The sequence below is a fragment of the Haliotis cracherodii genome, unplaced genomic scaffold (assembly GCF_022045235.1).
Source record: "Haliotis cracherodii isolate W230 unplaced genomic scaffold, xgHalCrac1.p SCAF_3, whole genome shotgun sequence".
NCBI lineage: Eukaryota > Metazoa > Mollusca > Gastropoda > Lepetellida > Haliotidae > Haliotis > Haliotis cracherodii.
This window is the reverse complement of record NW_027266286.1, coordinates 49,635,820-49,649,734: the sequence shown is the minus strand read 5'-3', so window position 1 is coordinate 49,649,734 and position 13,915 is coordinate 49,635,820. Positions and strand designations below refer to the sequence as shown.

The following is a 13,915-nucleotide window of genomic DNA, read 5'->3' as shown; positions in this document are numbered from 1 at the left end:
TTCACATGAAGGACATTTTTACATCTATACCTTTTGATAGTGTCTTAGAAGGAAACATTCTAACCATAACTGTGTAGTCCTTCCTTGACACATTCCCAGGCTGCTGTGAAATCTGACAGATGTTCCAGCACATCAATAGAGTTGCTTCCTGGAACCAACAGTGGTGAAGTTCAGTTGATATTCACCTGAAGTGTGATGCTCAATTTGATTTCAACACATGGTTAAATTCATCATGATTATAGGGATAATAGTGATATGAATACCTTCTTCTGCAGCATCAGCAATGGTAATTCTTTTAGCTTCCACTCTATCAAGGCGCCGCCTGTATTTTGCCATTAGGTACTGTTGCAGTCGGAGAATATTTGGGATGTGATGTAGTGCTTGTAAGAATGGATGCTGAAACAAAGAATTATGAAAGAATGATTGAGGTTGGTTTAATTAATTGTATGTCAGTCATATCGCAGCTTGTCAGCAGAATGTGGAAAGACCAAAGTGTAGCAGATCACAGACACTGAATTATTTGGAAAAACACTTGACCACTGGCATGGTGATGACAGACGAAGGATCATAATTGATGTGAATCTGCAATTCGACCCATCGATCAGAAGCTCTTCTGAACAACAATGCAAGTCCTATTACTGATAAACTGTTGTTTATCTTACAGTAACATACCTCTTGTCTGAAAAGGCTGAGCACTTCCATCTTGGATTTCTTGCCCTTGTTGTTCTCTACTTTCAGATGGAACTCTCGCAGGAAATGCTCCAGGGTGATACGTGACCGGTACCTCCAGACAGCTGGGAACTCATGGAGACAGTCAACTTGCTGGGGAGTGGAAGTGTCTACTTCATACAGAATAGACATCAGCTTGTCCTGACCTAAAATAGATATACAAATAAGTGACAAACAATAATAATAATCCCATCAATAATTAATCATGCATGAATAGCTTGTTTATTTCTGCCTGTGAAACCTCTTGGGTATCATATTAATTAACCTATTTTTCATACTATGAAAATTGAGAATAAATAAAGTAAATTCATTTTTTATTGTAAATTGATTCTGAACACAAAATCCAGCAGGATTGATACTTGATAACTCTGTTTCACCAAATGTTTGGGAAATGAAAAGCCCCTTTTGGAGAGGTGGGAACATGCAGTGTTCCAGATAACATTCCAAAGCATTTCCAAACAGCAAGGGTCACTCTGTTCTAAGGGACTGACAGAACCACTATTGGAGTTAAAGGACTTAATGGACTTGAACATTTGATCGAATTTTCCTGATAATGGTACAGCAGTTTGTTTTTGGAAGCACAAGGTGTTATCACATCTTGGAGACATCATATTATGTACCGGTATATCTTGTTTTTATTGCCATGGAATATTTATTTATGGCACTTATCCCTTGTGTCATAGATGAAAGTCATACAATAAAAAAAATCACAACTGTCATATGAGTATTTTGCTCAGGGTGATCTTGAAGCACTTGAACTGAATTTCAGATTTCAGAACCATATAAACTTTATTTTCCTTTTACATTGAATTGATGTACCTTTTACTGTAATATGATGCATATGATGTCATATTCAAAGTTACAACATTATTTCTTATCTTAAGACAAATTAATATAACTTCATACAAATCTTATGTTCTTGAAAGTTTTGATAATGACATGCCTATTGAAACATATCACTGTATGACAACTGGCACATATGACAAATGGGGGGTAAACACCAGTACAAGCTGGCAGAGTATCTTTTATGATATAAACAAAGAAATGCATTAAGTGTTTTGTGCAATCCTTCATTTGACTACAAGCATACCGATGGATTGCATATAAGAAATAGATATACTTATAAACCTATCATGGTGTTGTAACCATCTCCCAGACGACCTTTCTTTTGTAGTAAGGCCACTCAGCAGGTTTTACAATTGCTCCCCAGGTTTTACAATTGCAATTGTAAAACCTGGGGAGCAATTGTAAAACCTGGGGATGACAAATTGTCAACAAGAGAACGTTGCTTCCTCTCCTCTTGCCATCTTTTCAGGACACCAAGAGCCCAATCGTTTTTAATTCTCGTTCGCTCTGAAATTTTGTTCTGCAGTTTTTTAGCAACTTCATCATCTGACAAAGGGTCATCAAAACGGAAACAAAATTCATCCTCATCCTTTTCTGCAGAATTTTCATCAATTAACTTACTTTGAGTAAAGAAAATATCGTCATCGTCAGACATCCTCTCTTGTGAACAGTCAACGACACAATGCCATGTGGTACGACGCACGCAGTTCTTTCTGCACGTACAGCCCTCTTCTGCACATGCAGTCCGCGCAGAGGCCAGCGATAACAACTGTTATAAAGCGTGTCTCGTTATACCGCGCTTATTTGCGACCAGTATACCGCGTAAATATAAGCTCCAAAAATGACATAGATTAATGGATAGCGGTTTATAAGTTGGACAAACCATTCAACCTCAGGAATGGTATGATTGTATAACCGGGTAGGCACAGAAAAGCCGAGGACGCAACGCGTCCTCGGCTTTTCTGTGCCTACCCTGTTATACAATCATACCATTCCTGAGGTTGAATGGTTTCTCCATTACTTAATTGAACATATAATGAGACAGTACCTATTCTCTTGTCCTTCATGATTCTCTCATTGCATGTATTCAGGCAGTTGTCAAGATCCTGCGAAGAAAAGAATACATATGTTTAGATTTCATTTTCTTTCAGTTGTGTAAGATGAACCGATAAAGTAACATGCATTAGATTTGTTGAAGCACAACTGGTTAGAGTAATTGAAACTGTAATCCTACCTGTAACACTGGGCTAATGAAAGATTTTGCAAACTGTTCCTCCCAGGTTTCCCTGACCTGTTTGTTGACCAGTTCTTGTGGCTCCATGCGTCTGTATACTTCTGTGAAATGAAAATAGAGATATTTTTACTGGAACATCTTGACATTTGTTTACTGGCCACATACTGCAGATATTTCAATTATTACTAAAGATTTACTTCATGGGATGTACTGTCAAAGATGAAAATATGGAATGTTAATAGGAAATAATCACAAACTTCTTCTAAGGAAAGATAGAATTGCAACATAAGTATAAGACTTCATTACTGTTACAATGTTGTTGATAGCCCACCTGACTGTGAAATCTGATGACAGATGAAGTGTAGGAGGAGGAAGACATCATCCACACTCTTCCCTGTGGCCAGATGGATGATCTGAAGGTCCTTCTGGAGGTGCTCCAAGAAAAACTGACTGGTATCCTGCTGTAGCTGGGGGTAGACTAGAGCTGCTACTGCCTGAAAAGGGTCAAGGTAAATACATCATCAATTGCAGACACAACTCTCAAATGTTCAACTCTCTTTTACCAGTTCAAATGATAACTGATGTTAGATATCCGACACATTTCACCATGAAGGAAAAACAGGAATTTGAAAAGTACACAACAGGTAACACAATGTTTTAAACAGATTTAGAGACTAACAGAGATCCAGCAAATTAAAAGACTTCAAATATATGTAGCTGTCTTAACGTCTGGTGTACATCATAAACCTGCAGTAACTTGCCTGTGGATTGTTCTCTGCTCCCAGAAGTAATGCAGCATGAGTGAAGAAACGCAGAACAGCACAGGCAGCTCCTCCCAGTCTACGTTCTCCAGCATAGGCAGTGGTTCTATCTGCTGCTCTTCCCAGAACATGACCAGGACGGGTCTGGTCACTAAAACATGATAAAGAATTAAATACTGGCAACCAACCACTTTGCCTGCATGGATACTGATCATTAAGGCTAAAAAAAACAATAGTTTTGGTTCTCAGGCACTGTCCTCATCATCATAAAGTTCGCCGCATGTTTCGTTTTTATTTCCATTTTTAAAAAAAATTATGTAGGGAGGCCCTTTCCCAGGTTGATTGTACACAACTGTTTATTTAGTTCCATATTTGTTTGAACAAACACAAGAAGACACCACCCTACCGCACTATATTTTCAAAACCTATTGCCTGATAACCAATTCTTTTATTTTTTAAGCCTAACAAAGATTTCACAGTTCCTAGTAATGTTCACTGTCAGTCTTGACAAACTAAATTACATGAGCCATATTTGTGATCATAAATAATCTGCTTACCCAGTATGCTGTGTATTTCCGGTTGCTGCTTGGTGTGATAGTCCACCAATCTTTGACCCACAGATATTGCACGTCGCTTCAGTATAAGGTCTACCACACTGAAAAATATCAGAAGCAACAAGGTAATGAATAGGATTTATAAAACATCTTTGTAAAATAGAAATGCAGATTATGATGTCTTGAACAAACTTGATTCTACCTAAAGTCATACATATGATCGTTCACTTAAAGTTTTAGGTTTCTAATATGTTTAATTTTTATAAATGAAATTTGATACTTTAGAGATTACATAAAGCAAACTCTTTCACTATCAGCAAAAATAGCTACATTTAAAGACAAAACTTGACTTTTCAAATATGAAATAATGTTAAAATCTGATTGAAATCTCTTGAACAAATGTGCATGTTATCAATATAGGGAAATATGGCACATACAAAGTTTCATTGATGCAGCACTTTCAGGTATTATTGCTACAGGCTACATAACCTTACTAATAGGTAAATATACAAAGCAATAATCATTCTTTAATATCCTATTTACTAGTATTTAGACCATATTGTTGCAAATGGTGCCTACCTCTCCAATTGCATATGGGTGTCCATTAGGACATTCTGGAAAGACAATAAAACAAAGAATATGTATTACTACCTAAATAGTTAATACTTCTATTTTCAAAATGTCAATGCAAATGAATAGGTCTTTGATATTTAAGAGTTGGCAATAAATGTAACATTCTTATACAAGTTAATGTTCTCTTAAAATTTAGACCTTGTTTCTATTTGACCAATACTTTTACACTTCTGTGACAGAGGAAGATTAAAAAAATGATGATAAACAGTTGTTCCTCTTTAACACACCAGTTTGTCTCAAAGTATACATACGAAAGAAGACAATGGTTCCTTCTCTTGCCAAACTTTGTCTGATGACATCTGTGTCATCCTGTGGCATTGTGGGAAAAAACTTGTTCTGTGGGAAAGTGAACAGGTTATAGTCAGTAACTCTTCATGTTCATGGGCAAAACATCTATGGTACATTTACATGATGTGATATGAATCTATGGAAATAAATGAAACCATAACCCATAACTTCTTTCAGTGGCATTTAGAAGTTGGTGTGATGAAGAAAGACAACTTCTTGATTACAAATAGTGCGACGTTTCAGTGTAGATCCTAACACCTTTATCAAGCAAGTGATGGATAGTGCTTCATCATCACATTGGAGATTTAACGTGCGCTTTCCGACTCAAGCTTATTTCGCACACGGGGTTGCACTTATACTACTGGAGTAAAAAAGCGTAATGAATAAATAAAGAAGTGCAACCCCCAAAAATGTAACTTTTACAGTACTAATCTAATAAAGCTAGTAAAAGAATAAACAATAATATGGAAAATTAGGTCTGATAAGCTGTGGATCTCGTGTTCGAATTCCTCATCATCTAATTCCTGGACCACGATGAGCGGAGCCCCTTCCTTAGCGTATACCTTCTCCGAGTCGGTGAAGATGACCGTGTGGATGTCGGGGTCTTGTAGTACTTAAGTACTGATTCCGCCTTCTCTTATGACCTTTCCTGGAAGCCTTTTCCCCCTGGGGGGTCCTCGACCGGTGTGGTCTGGGTTTGGCTGGTGTTCATGCTGCGGGGGGTGGGGTCGTGGAGGGCAGGGTATCCTCTATCTCCATGTGGAGAACTGGAGGGGGCTTGTCCTTCTTTGCGGGCCTGGCCTTTTGCACCGTGCGGGGTCCAGGGGGAGCTGTGGCCTGGGTTGTTTCCTTCTGAGGCTTGGTCTTAGGTGATGGAAAGGGTGGAGGAGTTTGACTTGTAGGAAGTCTTGAGGGAGTAGTCCCCAACCCGGTAAGCCAGCAAGGGCTCCAGGACTGAGACAAGCTCCCTCGGTAGTGACAAAGCGATGTCTCTCATTTTGGCTAATGAGCTGGAAAGCAGGGAAGGACACTTCTGCACGGGGCGAGTGTCCAAGCCGAGATTGATGGATAGTGCTTACTTACTTACTTACTTTGGAGATTTAATGTGCGCTTTCCGACTGATGCGTATTTCGCACACGGGGATAGTGCTTACTTACTTACTTACTTTGGAGATTTAACGTGCGCTTTCCGACTGACGCGTATTTCGCACACGGGCCCGGCCAGGCCATTTAATGTGTTTCCGAAAGGGGCGAGGGTGGTCTGTGCAACCCAAGAGGGGGCTTTAGGGGTTGCTTATATAGAATTTGGGAATTTTGAGATTTGGAATAGATGCCGATGGGGTTGGGGAGGAGAACTAAGGGAGCTGGGTATGGTGGATGATTGTTTGTTTTTGTGATTTTGATTTGGTAGGTTATTATGTTTTTAGATGCGTTTTATTAGTTCCGTTTTTATTAAGAATACGCCTAAGGCCTTGAAGTTTTCTAGTTTATTTTGTGGGTTTAGTATTGCTTCTAGAGTGAGAGCCTTGTTTATATTGAGGGTGGTTTGTAATGCAGTTCGGTGTGTTAGGTAGTGTGTGCAGTGGATGAGTGCGTGTTCTGGGGTTTCTGGTTGTTTGCAGTGTGGGCAGTTACCTGTAGTGTGTTTTTTAAATTTTTTTAGGTGGTTATTTAGGTTGGTGTGTCCTGTTTGGAGTTTAGTGATTACTCTGTCGATTTTTTTGGATGGATGGAGAATTTTTGGTTTGGTTAGTGGTTTGCTGAGCACTCTTTTGATTTGGCTATTTGAGTTTAGATATAGGTTATGCCATTTTTTTGTGATTTTTTGTTTGTTTACACTTTTAATTTCTGATTTTGAGATGGGTAAGTTTAAGCTTATTTCTGGGATTTTGAGGGATAGTTTAGCTGCTTTATCGGCGTTTTCATTACCGTATATTCCTACGTGGGCGGGTATCCACAAGAAGGTTATTTGTTTGCCTGCTTTTGTTAGGTCGTTGGAGCTTTTAAGTATTTGATTTATTAATTTAGGTCGGTTTTTGGTATTTTTGTTTTGGAGGGCTTGTAGTCCACTTAGGGAGTCAGTAAGTATTAGGATTTTTTGGTTGTTTTTGGATTCTTGATTGTGGAAGGCTGAGGCCATGCCCATTAGTTCGGCCGTGAATATTGATTGGTTATTTGGGAGTCGGAAGGATTGTGTGGTTTTAGTTGGTTGTGTGGTATGGACTCCGAAACCCGTGTGTTTGGAGGTCGGATCTGAGGATCCGTCCGTGTAAATGTGACACCAATTTGGCCAATTTTTGTGTATGTATGCTAGTGTGGTAGTTTTAGCTATGTTTGGGTCGGTTTGTTTATTTATTTGGCTAGCTAGTGTTGTGTCTATTTTGGGTATTTTAAGTTTAGGGGTGAAGATATTTGATTGTTTGCAGTTTTGTTTAAGATTTTTAATTTGGTGTTCATTTAGGTAGTTTGTTATTCTTTGGGATATTGGGGTAAGTAAGGGGTGTTTACGAGCTAGAGCTTGGTTTTTAGGGCTGATGTTTTGGTTTATTAAGTTTTGGATGAGAGGGTTTGATTGGGACGCGGCCCAGAAATTTAAGCTTAGCTGTTCCCTGCGTAGACTTAGTGGCATTTCTCCTGTTAAGGCCTGAAGTGAGGTGTAGGAGGTGCCATGTTGGGTGCGTGTAATGAGTTTGAGAGCCTGATATTGTATTGAGTCAAGTTTTTTAGATAGAGAGTTGTTTAGGGTGTTGTATATGGCGCAGCCGTAGTCTAGTTTTGATCTAATTAGGGATATGTAGAGAGAGAGGAGAGTATCTTTGGAGGCTCCCCAGTTAGAGCCAGTTAGGCATCTTAGGGTGTTTAGGTCTTTACTGCATTTAGTTGTTAGGTTTTGGATGTGAGCATCCCAGGTGAGATGTTCATCGAAAATAAGTCCTAAGAATTTGGTTTGTTTTTGAAATTAGTGCTGAACAACTTAGGTATATATACTTATTAACATCAATGTTTATACAGTAAATTGACTGATGGACACAGAGAGCTGATTAAGATAATTGGAAGCCAGTGAATGACTAATGGGACAGGGTAAACAACCAATTGGGATGATTGGGAGCCAGTGAATTAGAAGCCAGTGAATTGTCTAATGGACACAGAGTCAGCAAGCAGACTGATAGAGATGATTGAAAAATTGGCTGATTTTGAAAGATCCAGGCCCCTACCCATTAGAATTAAAGAGCACAGGACCTCAGTACAAAAATATGACTCAAAATCAGCCATCTCCGATCACACCCAAACCCACCCCGACCACAACATCCAGTGGAACAACATCAAGATCCTGGCCAACAATCAGTCAGACTACAAAATCAGAAAACTTCAAGAAGCCATCTACCTCAAAAGGATCCAGCCAGCAATGAACAGAGATCAAGGCTACTACATCCCGCCCGCTTACCATCACTTAATTGCTAAACCCCTATGTCCATCCAAATAATCCACTGGCTTCCAATCATCTCTATCAGTCTGCTTGCTGCCTCTGTGTCCATTAGACAATTCACTGGCTTCTATTTCACTGGCTCCCAATTATATCTTAATTAGCTTAATTTACTGTATAAACATTGATGTTAATAAGTATATATACCTATGTTGTTCAGCACTATCCTTTTTTTTTTTTTTTTTTTTTTTTTTTTTTTTTTTTCTAATCCCCAGGATTAGACCTAACTTCTTACCAAATAATTAAAAAACTCCCCCTAAAACTACTCCAGGCACTACTCAAACTATACAATCTCATCTACCTAAACGGACAGGTTCCTACTCCCTGGAAACAGGCCCTAGTCATACCAATCCCTAAACCTAATAAACCAGCTAATCAAGCTAACTCATATAGACCAATATCCCTAACTTCAAACTTATGTAAAATAATGGAATCAATGGCTAAAAATAGATTACAACATTACTTAACCCAAAATAACATCATAAACCCAGATCAAAGCGGTTTCACTCCTGGCCGCTCAACCCTAGATAACCTCGCCCGACTAGAACAAGATATTAAGACAGGACAACTAAATAAACAATATACCACAGGCATCTTCTTAGACTTCTCTAAAGCTTTCGACATGGTATGGCACGATGGGCTAATACAAAAACTTAAAAAAATAGGACTCAAAGGTCAGATAATAAACTACATCCAGGACTTCCTAAACAATCGTAAAATAACCGTGTGTATAGACCAAACTCTATCGGACCAATGTCCCCTAGAAAATGGTACTCCACAGGGCAGTATCCTCAGCCCCACCCTCTTCAATATAATGATAAACGATCTATTCGAGGACCTATCCCCTAAAGTAAACACATCAAAATTCGCGGATGATGGAGCCATCTGGATCCGCACTAAAAGCATGAACATGGTCCAAAATTTACTCCAAAAATCTCTTGATAAAATACAACAATGGGCTGACAAATGGGGCTTCTCCCTTAACTCAGAAAAAACAACAGGAATAGTATTCAAACATAAAAACATGAAACCCGCCTCCCCAATCCTCCAGCTAAACAATCAAACAATCAAATTTCAAAAACAAACCAAATTCTTAGGACTTATTTTCGATGAACATCTCACCTGGGATGCTCACATTCAAAACCTAACAACTAAATGCAGTAAAGACCTAAACACCCTAAGATGCCTAACTGGCTCTAACTGGGGAGCATCCAAAGATACCCTCCTCTCTCTCTACATATCACTAATTAGATCAAAACTAGACTACGGCTGCGCCATATACAACACCCTAAACAACTCTCTATCTAAAAAACTTGACTCAATACAATATCAGGCTCTCAAACTAATTACACGCACCCAACATGGCACCTCCTACACCTCACTTCAGGCCTTAACAGGAGAAATGCCACTAAGTCTACGCAGGGAACAGCTAAGCTTAAATTTCTGGGCCGCGTCCCAATCAAACCCTCTCATCCAAAACTTAATAAACCAAAACATCAGCCCCAAAAACCAAGCTCTAGCTCGTAAACACCCCTTACTTACCCCAATATCCCAAAGAATAACAAACTACCTAAATGAACACCAAATTAAAAATCTTAAACAAAACTGCAAACAATCAAATATCTTCACCCCTAAACTTAAAATACCCAAAATAGACACAACACTAGCTAGCCAAATAAATAAACAAACCGACCCAAACATAGCTAAAACTACCACACTAGCATACATACACGAAAATTGGCCAAATTGGTGTCACATTTACACGGACGGATCCTCAAATCCGACCTCCAAACACACAGGTTTCGGAGTCCATACCACACAACCAACTAAAACCACACAATCCTTCCGACTCCCAAACAACCAATCAATATTCACGGCAGAACTAATGGGCATGGCCTCAGCCCTCCATAATCAAGAATCCAAAAAACACAAAAAAATCCTAATACTTACCGACTCCCTAAGTGGACTGCAAGCCCTCCAAAACAAAAATACCAAAAACCGACCTAAATTAATAAATCAAATACTTAAAAGCTCCAACGACCTAACTAAGGCAGGCAAACAAATAACCTTCTTGTGGATACCCGCCCACGTAGGAATATACGGTAATGAAAACGCCGATAAAGCAGCTAAACTATCCCTCAAAATCCCAGAAATAAGCTTAAACTTACCCATCTCAAAATCAGAAATTAAAAGTGTAAACAAACAAAAAATCACAAAAAAATGGCATAACCTATATCTAAACTCAAATAGCCAAATCAAAAAAGTGCTCAGCAAACCACTAACCAAACCAAAAATTCTCCATCCATCCAAAAAAATCGACAGAGTAATCACTAAACTCCAAACAGGACACACCAACCTAAATAACCACCTAAAAAAATTTAAAAAACACACTACAGGTAACTGCCCACACTGCAAACAACCAGAAACCCCAGAACACGCACTCATCCACTGCACACACTACCTCACACATCGAACCGCATTACAAACCACCCTTAATCTAAACAAGGCTCTAACTCTAGAAGAAATACTAAACCCACAAAATAAACTAGAAAACTTCAAGGCCTTAGGCGTATTCTTAATAAAAACGGAACTAATAAAACGCATCTAAAAACACAATAACCTACCAAATCAAAATCACATAAACAAACAAACATCCACCATACCCAGCTCCCTTAGTTCTCCTCCCCAATCCCATCGGCATCTATTCCAAATCTCAAAATTCCCAAATTCTATATAAGCAACCCCTAAAACCCCCCTCTTGGGTTGCACAGACCACCTTCGCCCCTTTCGGAAACACATTAAATGGCCTGGCCGGGCCCGTGTGCGAAATACGCATCAGTCGGAAAGCGCACGTTAAATCTCCAAAGTAAGTAAGTAAGTAAGCACTATCCATCACTTGCTTTATAAAGGTGTTAGGATCTACACCGAAACGTCGCACTAATTGTAATAAAGAAGTTGTTCATCCATAGAACTTGTCTTTCTTTATAACCCATAAGTTGGGGAATCAATATAAGGAATAAATATCAGTGTTACTTTGATACTCCTGATTGACTAAGTTTAGGCACACTTAACTAAGTAACAGAACTCTGCTCTTACCATCATTGTCTGTGGTGTCAGAATGAGGTCTGTGAGGGGTTTCATGAAGTTTGTTGCCTTGTTGAAGTGAGTTAGGGTAATATATGCATGGACTAGAAGACACATCACACTCTGGTCTCTCATGCTCTGACCTTGACGAACAGTCAAGCAAGATCCTGGACGACCAAGCTGATTTCTCAGTAACCTCAGAGCTGTCTCCTTTTGAGATAAACAGAGTAATAATATCATTATTCTTTATTGCCAATTTAAAAAAAAAGAATTTCTTGGACATTAATAGTGGATCAACTTTAAGCAAATACAACAAAATATGAATGGATGTACCACAAGTGATTTCAAGCCATCATTGCAAGAGGAAACAATAAACATCAAATATAGAAACACAGGCTTACCTTTTGAGTAACCTTTTCTTTTGTTGTTTCAATGAACTTTGCAACCTCTTCCACAGATTGTGCCTGCATGATTTATTTTGATTATCATTGATAAGACAGCAAACGGCTAGTATCACCATTATTTGTGAGTCTCTCACTATCAACAATGTTTTTAAAGCAGCATAAAGAATAGTCAAGGTCTGGTAATATATGTTGAGGACCAGCATTTCCACCTTCCATGAAGTATGACTGGATTAGTAAACAGTAAGACACTATAATAAGTAGGCTTTCCTTTGTGAATGTTGTCACGCTGGTCTAATAATGGTTGAGTGAGTGAGTTTGATTTTACGCTGCTCTTAGCAATATTCCAGCAATATCACCACAGGGACACCAGAAAAGGACTTCACACATTTGTACCCATGTCAGGAATCAAACCTGGGTCTTCGGCAAGACGAGCAAACGCTTTAACCACTAGGCTACCCGACGGCCTCAACAATGGTTGAGAGCAAGCTTACAAAGCAAATGTAATGAAATATCAAATAAGCTGTATGATTAAATTAAGTAAAAAACATATTTTACAGAAAAAAGAAATAATACTTAAAAGTTTCAGTTACTTATGCCAAATTGCGTTTTCAATTACAGACAACAAATGTTACTTATGTCCACAAAACCATTCTTGGAAATGGAAATATTTTCTGTCAGTTGGCAGTGATACAGTTAAGAGAAAAACATAATAGCATGTGTTACATCTTACCTGTGTCTGAGGGTTGATGTTCCTCATGGTCACTTCCCTGTGTATGGCCAGGAGGAACAGCATCTCATTGTCCTGTAATGTCAGTCATATATTAACATTTCTAAAGATAAACATCTATCTGAATAATCATGCATACTTATCTTTCTTGGGAGGTAGAGAGACGTATCCAAATGTTACATAAAAAAATGCAAAAGTCAGTGCATGAGTACAAAGAAATTTGATTTTAAGTACCGGTACACAATAGACCATAATTTAAGTTGCAATTATGCATCTTTCAGGGGAATGAACTGAAAATCCCTGCAGGACTGTCAATAACAATAAACAGCTAGAACATTTTTTGGCTGTTCTGAATTCATTTCAGGCTATTCAATGCTCAAGAATCTCCAAAACATTGTCACCACTTTGAGTCTAAAAAAAATCAAAGGTTAAGAAGAAGAAATACAGTATCAGATGTTAAACAATTACCTTTACTAGTTGTTTCAGGTGCTTGATGTCTTCACCAAGGAGAGTCTTGGCCAAAGCTTCTCTTACTTTTTGGTACGTGGTGTTTTCAAGACACACCACAAATCGATCTGGGCATTCCTTTACCTAAAATCATAAAGTATTCCATTCAAACATGAAACTGAACCCTTAATTAATGTCAAGGGGTGGACGAATAAATCACTTTTCTGTCAAGTATTTAAACATTTAGAGTAAATTTAGTATATGATTACTTGTACAAAGAACATAAAATGTATTCAAAACTGTAAACTACTCAACTATGAGCAATTTCAGATATACTGATGCACATGCCATATTCACCATATGACATACCCTGCCAAAATAGCTTATTTGAATTTGATTATCATTTTACAAATTGCAGACTTACTGCACTCAAAAGCATTTTCTGACCTCTCACTGATACTCTCCCAATCCTTACACAAGCAACACTTTCCAGTTAACACATAAGTCATTTGGTTGAGTGCAAGGCTGTAAAGTCACAGTTCTATTATTCAATCTTAAAATATGTCTTTATGTGACAGGATAAGTAAATATAACAGGTATACTAATTGAATTTGTGTCAAAGAAGTCAATTGTTTTAGGATGTTATTGTCTGGGAACCCTTGTTACGGTACTATTATCTGATCTTAACCTCAATTACTGATTAGCTGGTTATCAAACATATCTGT

The 13,915-nt window shown here is 38.3% G+C and overlaps 1 protein-coding gene across 3 annotated transcripts in view; it reads right to left on the bottom strand.

The window, feature by feature from the left end:
* LOC139473853 (E3 ubiquitin-protein ligase rnf213-alpha-like) overlaps nt 1–13,915 on the bottom strand; it is a 148,826-nt gene that overhangs the window by 13,131 nt on the left and 121,780 nt on the right. For all 3 annotated transcript variants that reach the window (XM_071256623.1, XM_071256622.1, XM_071256624.1), the window contains exons 72-85: nt 13,212–13,334; nt 12,747–12,818; nt 12,014–12,076; nt 11,625–11,822; nt 5,009–5,093; nt 4,704–4,738; nt 4,128–4,225; nt 3,567–3,721; nt 3,141–3,299; nt 2,810–2,910; nt 2,624–2,681; nt 673–875; nt 264–396; nt 65–148 (exon numbers count right to left, since the gene is read on the bottom strand). In XM_071256623.1, the coding sequence (XP_071112724.1) occupies nt 65–148; nt 264–396; nt 673–875; nt 2,624–2,681; nt 2,810–2,910; nt 3,141–3,299; nt 3,567–3,721; nt 4,128–4,225; nt 4,704–4,738; nt 5,009–5,093; nt 11,625–11,822; nt 12,014–12,076; nt 12,747–12,818; nt 13,212–13,334 (1,567 nt within the window). The remainder of the gene's footprint in view (nt 1–64; nt 149–263; nt 397–672; nt 876–2,623; nt 2,682–2,809; nt 2,911–3,140; nt 3,300–3,566; nt 3,722–4,127; nt 4,226–4,703; nt 4,739–5,008; nt 5,094–11,624; nt 11,823–12,013; nt 12,077–12,746; nt 12,819–13,211; nt 13,335–13,915) is intronic.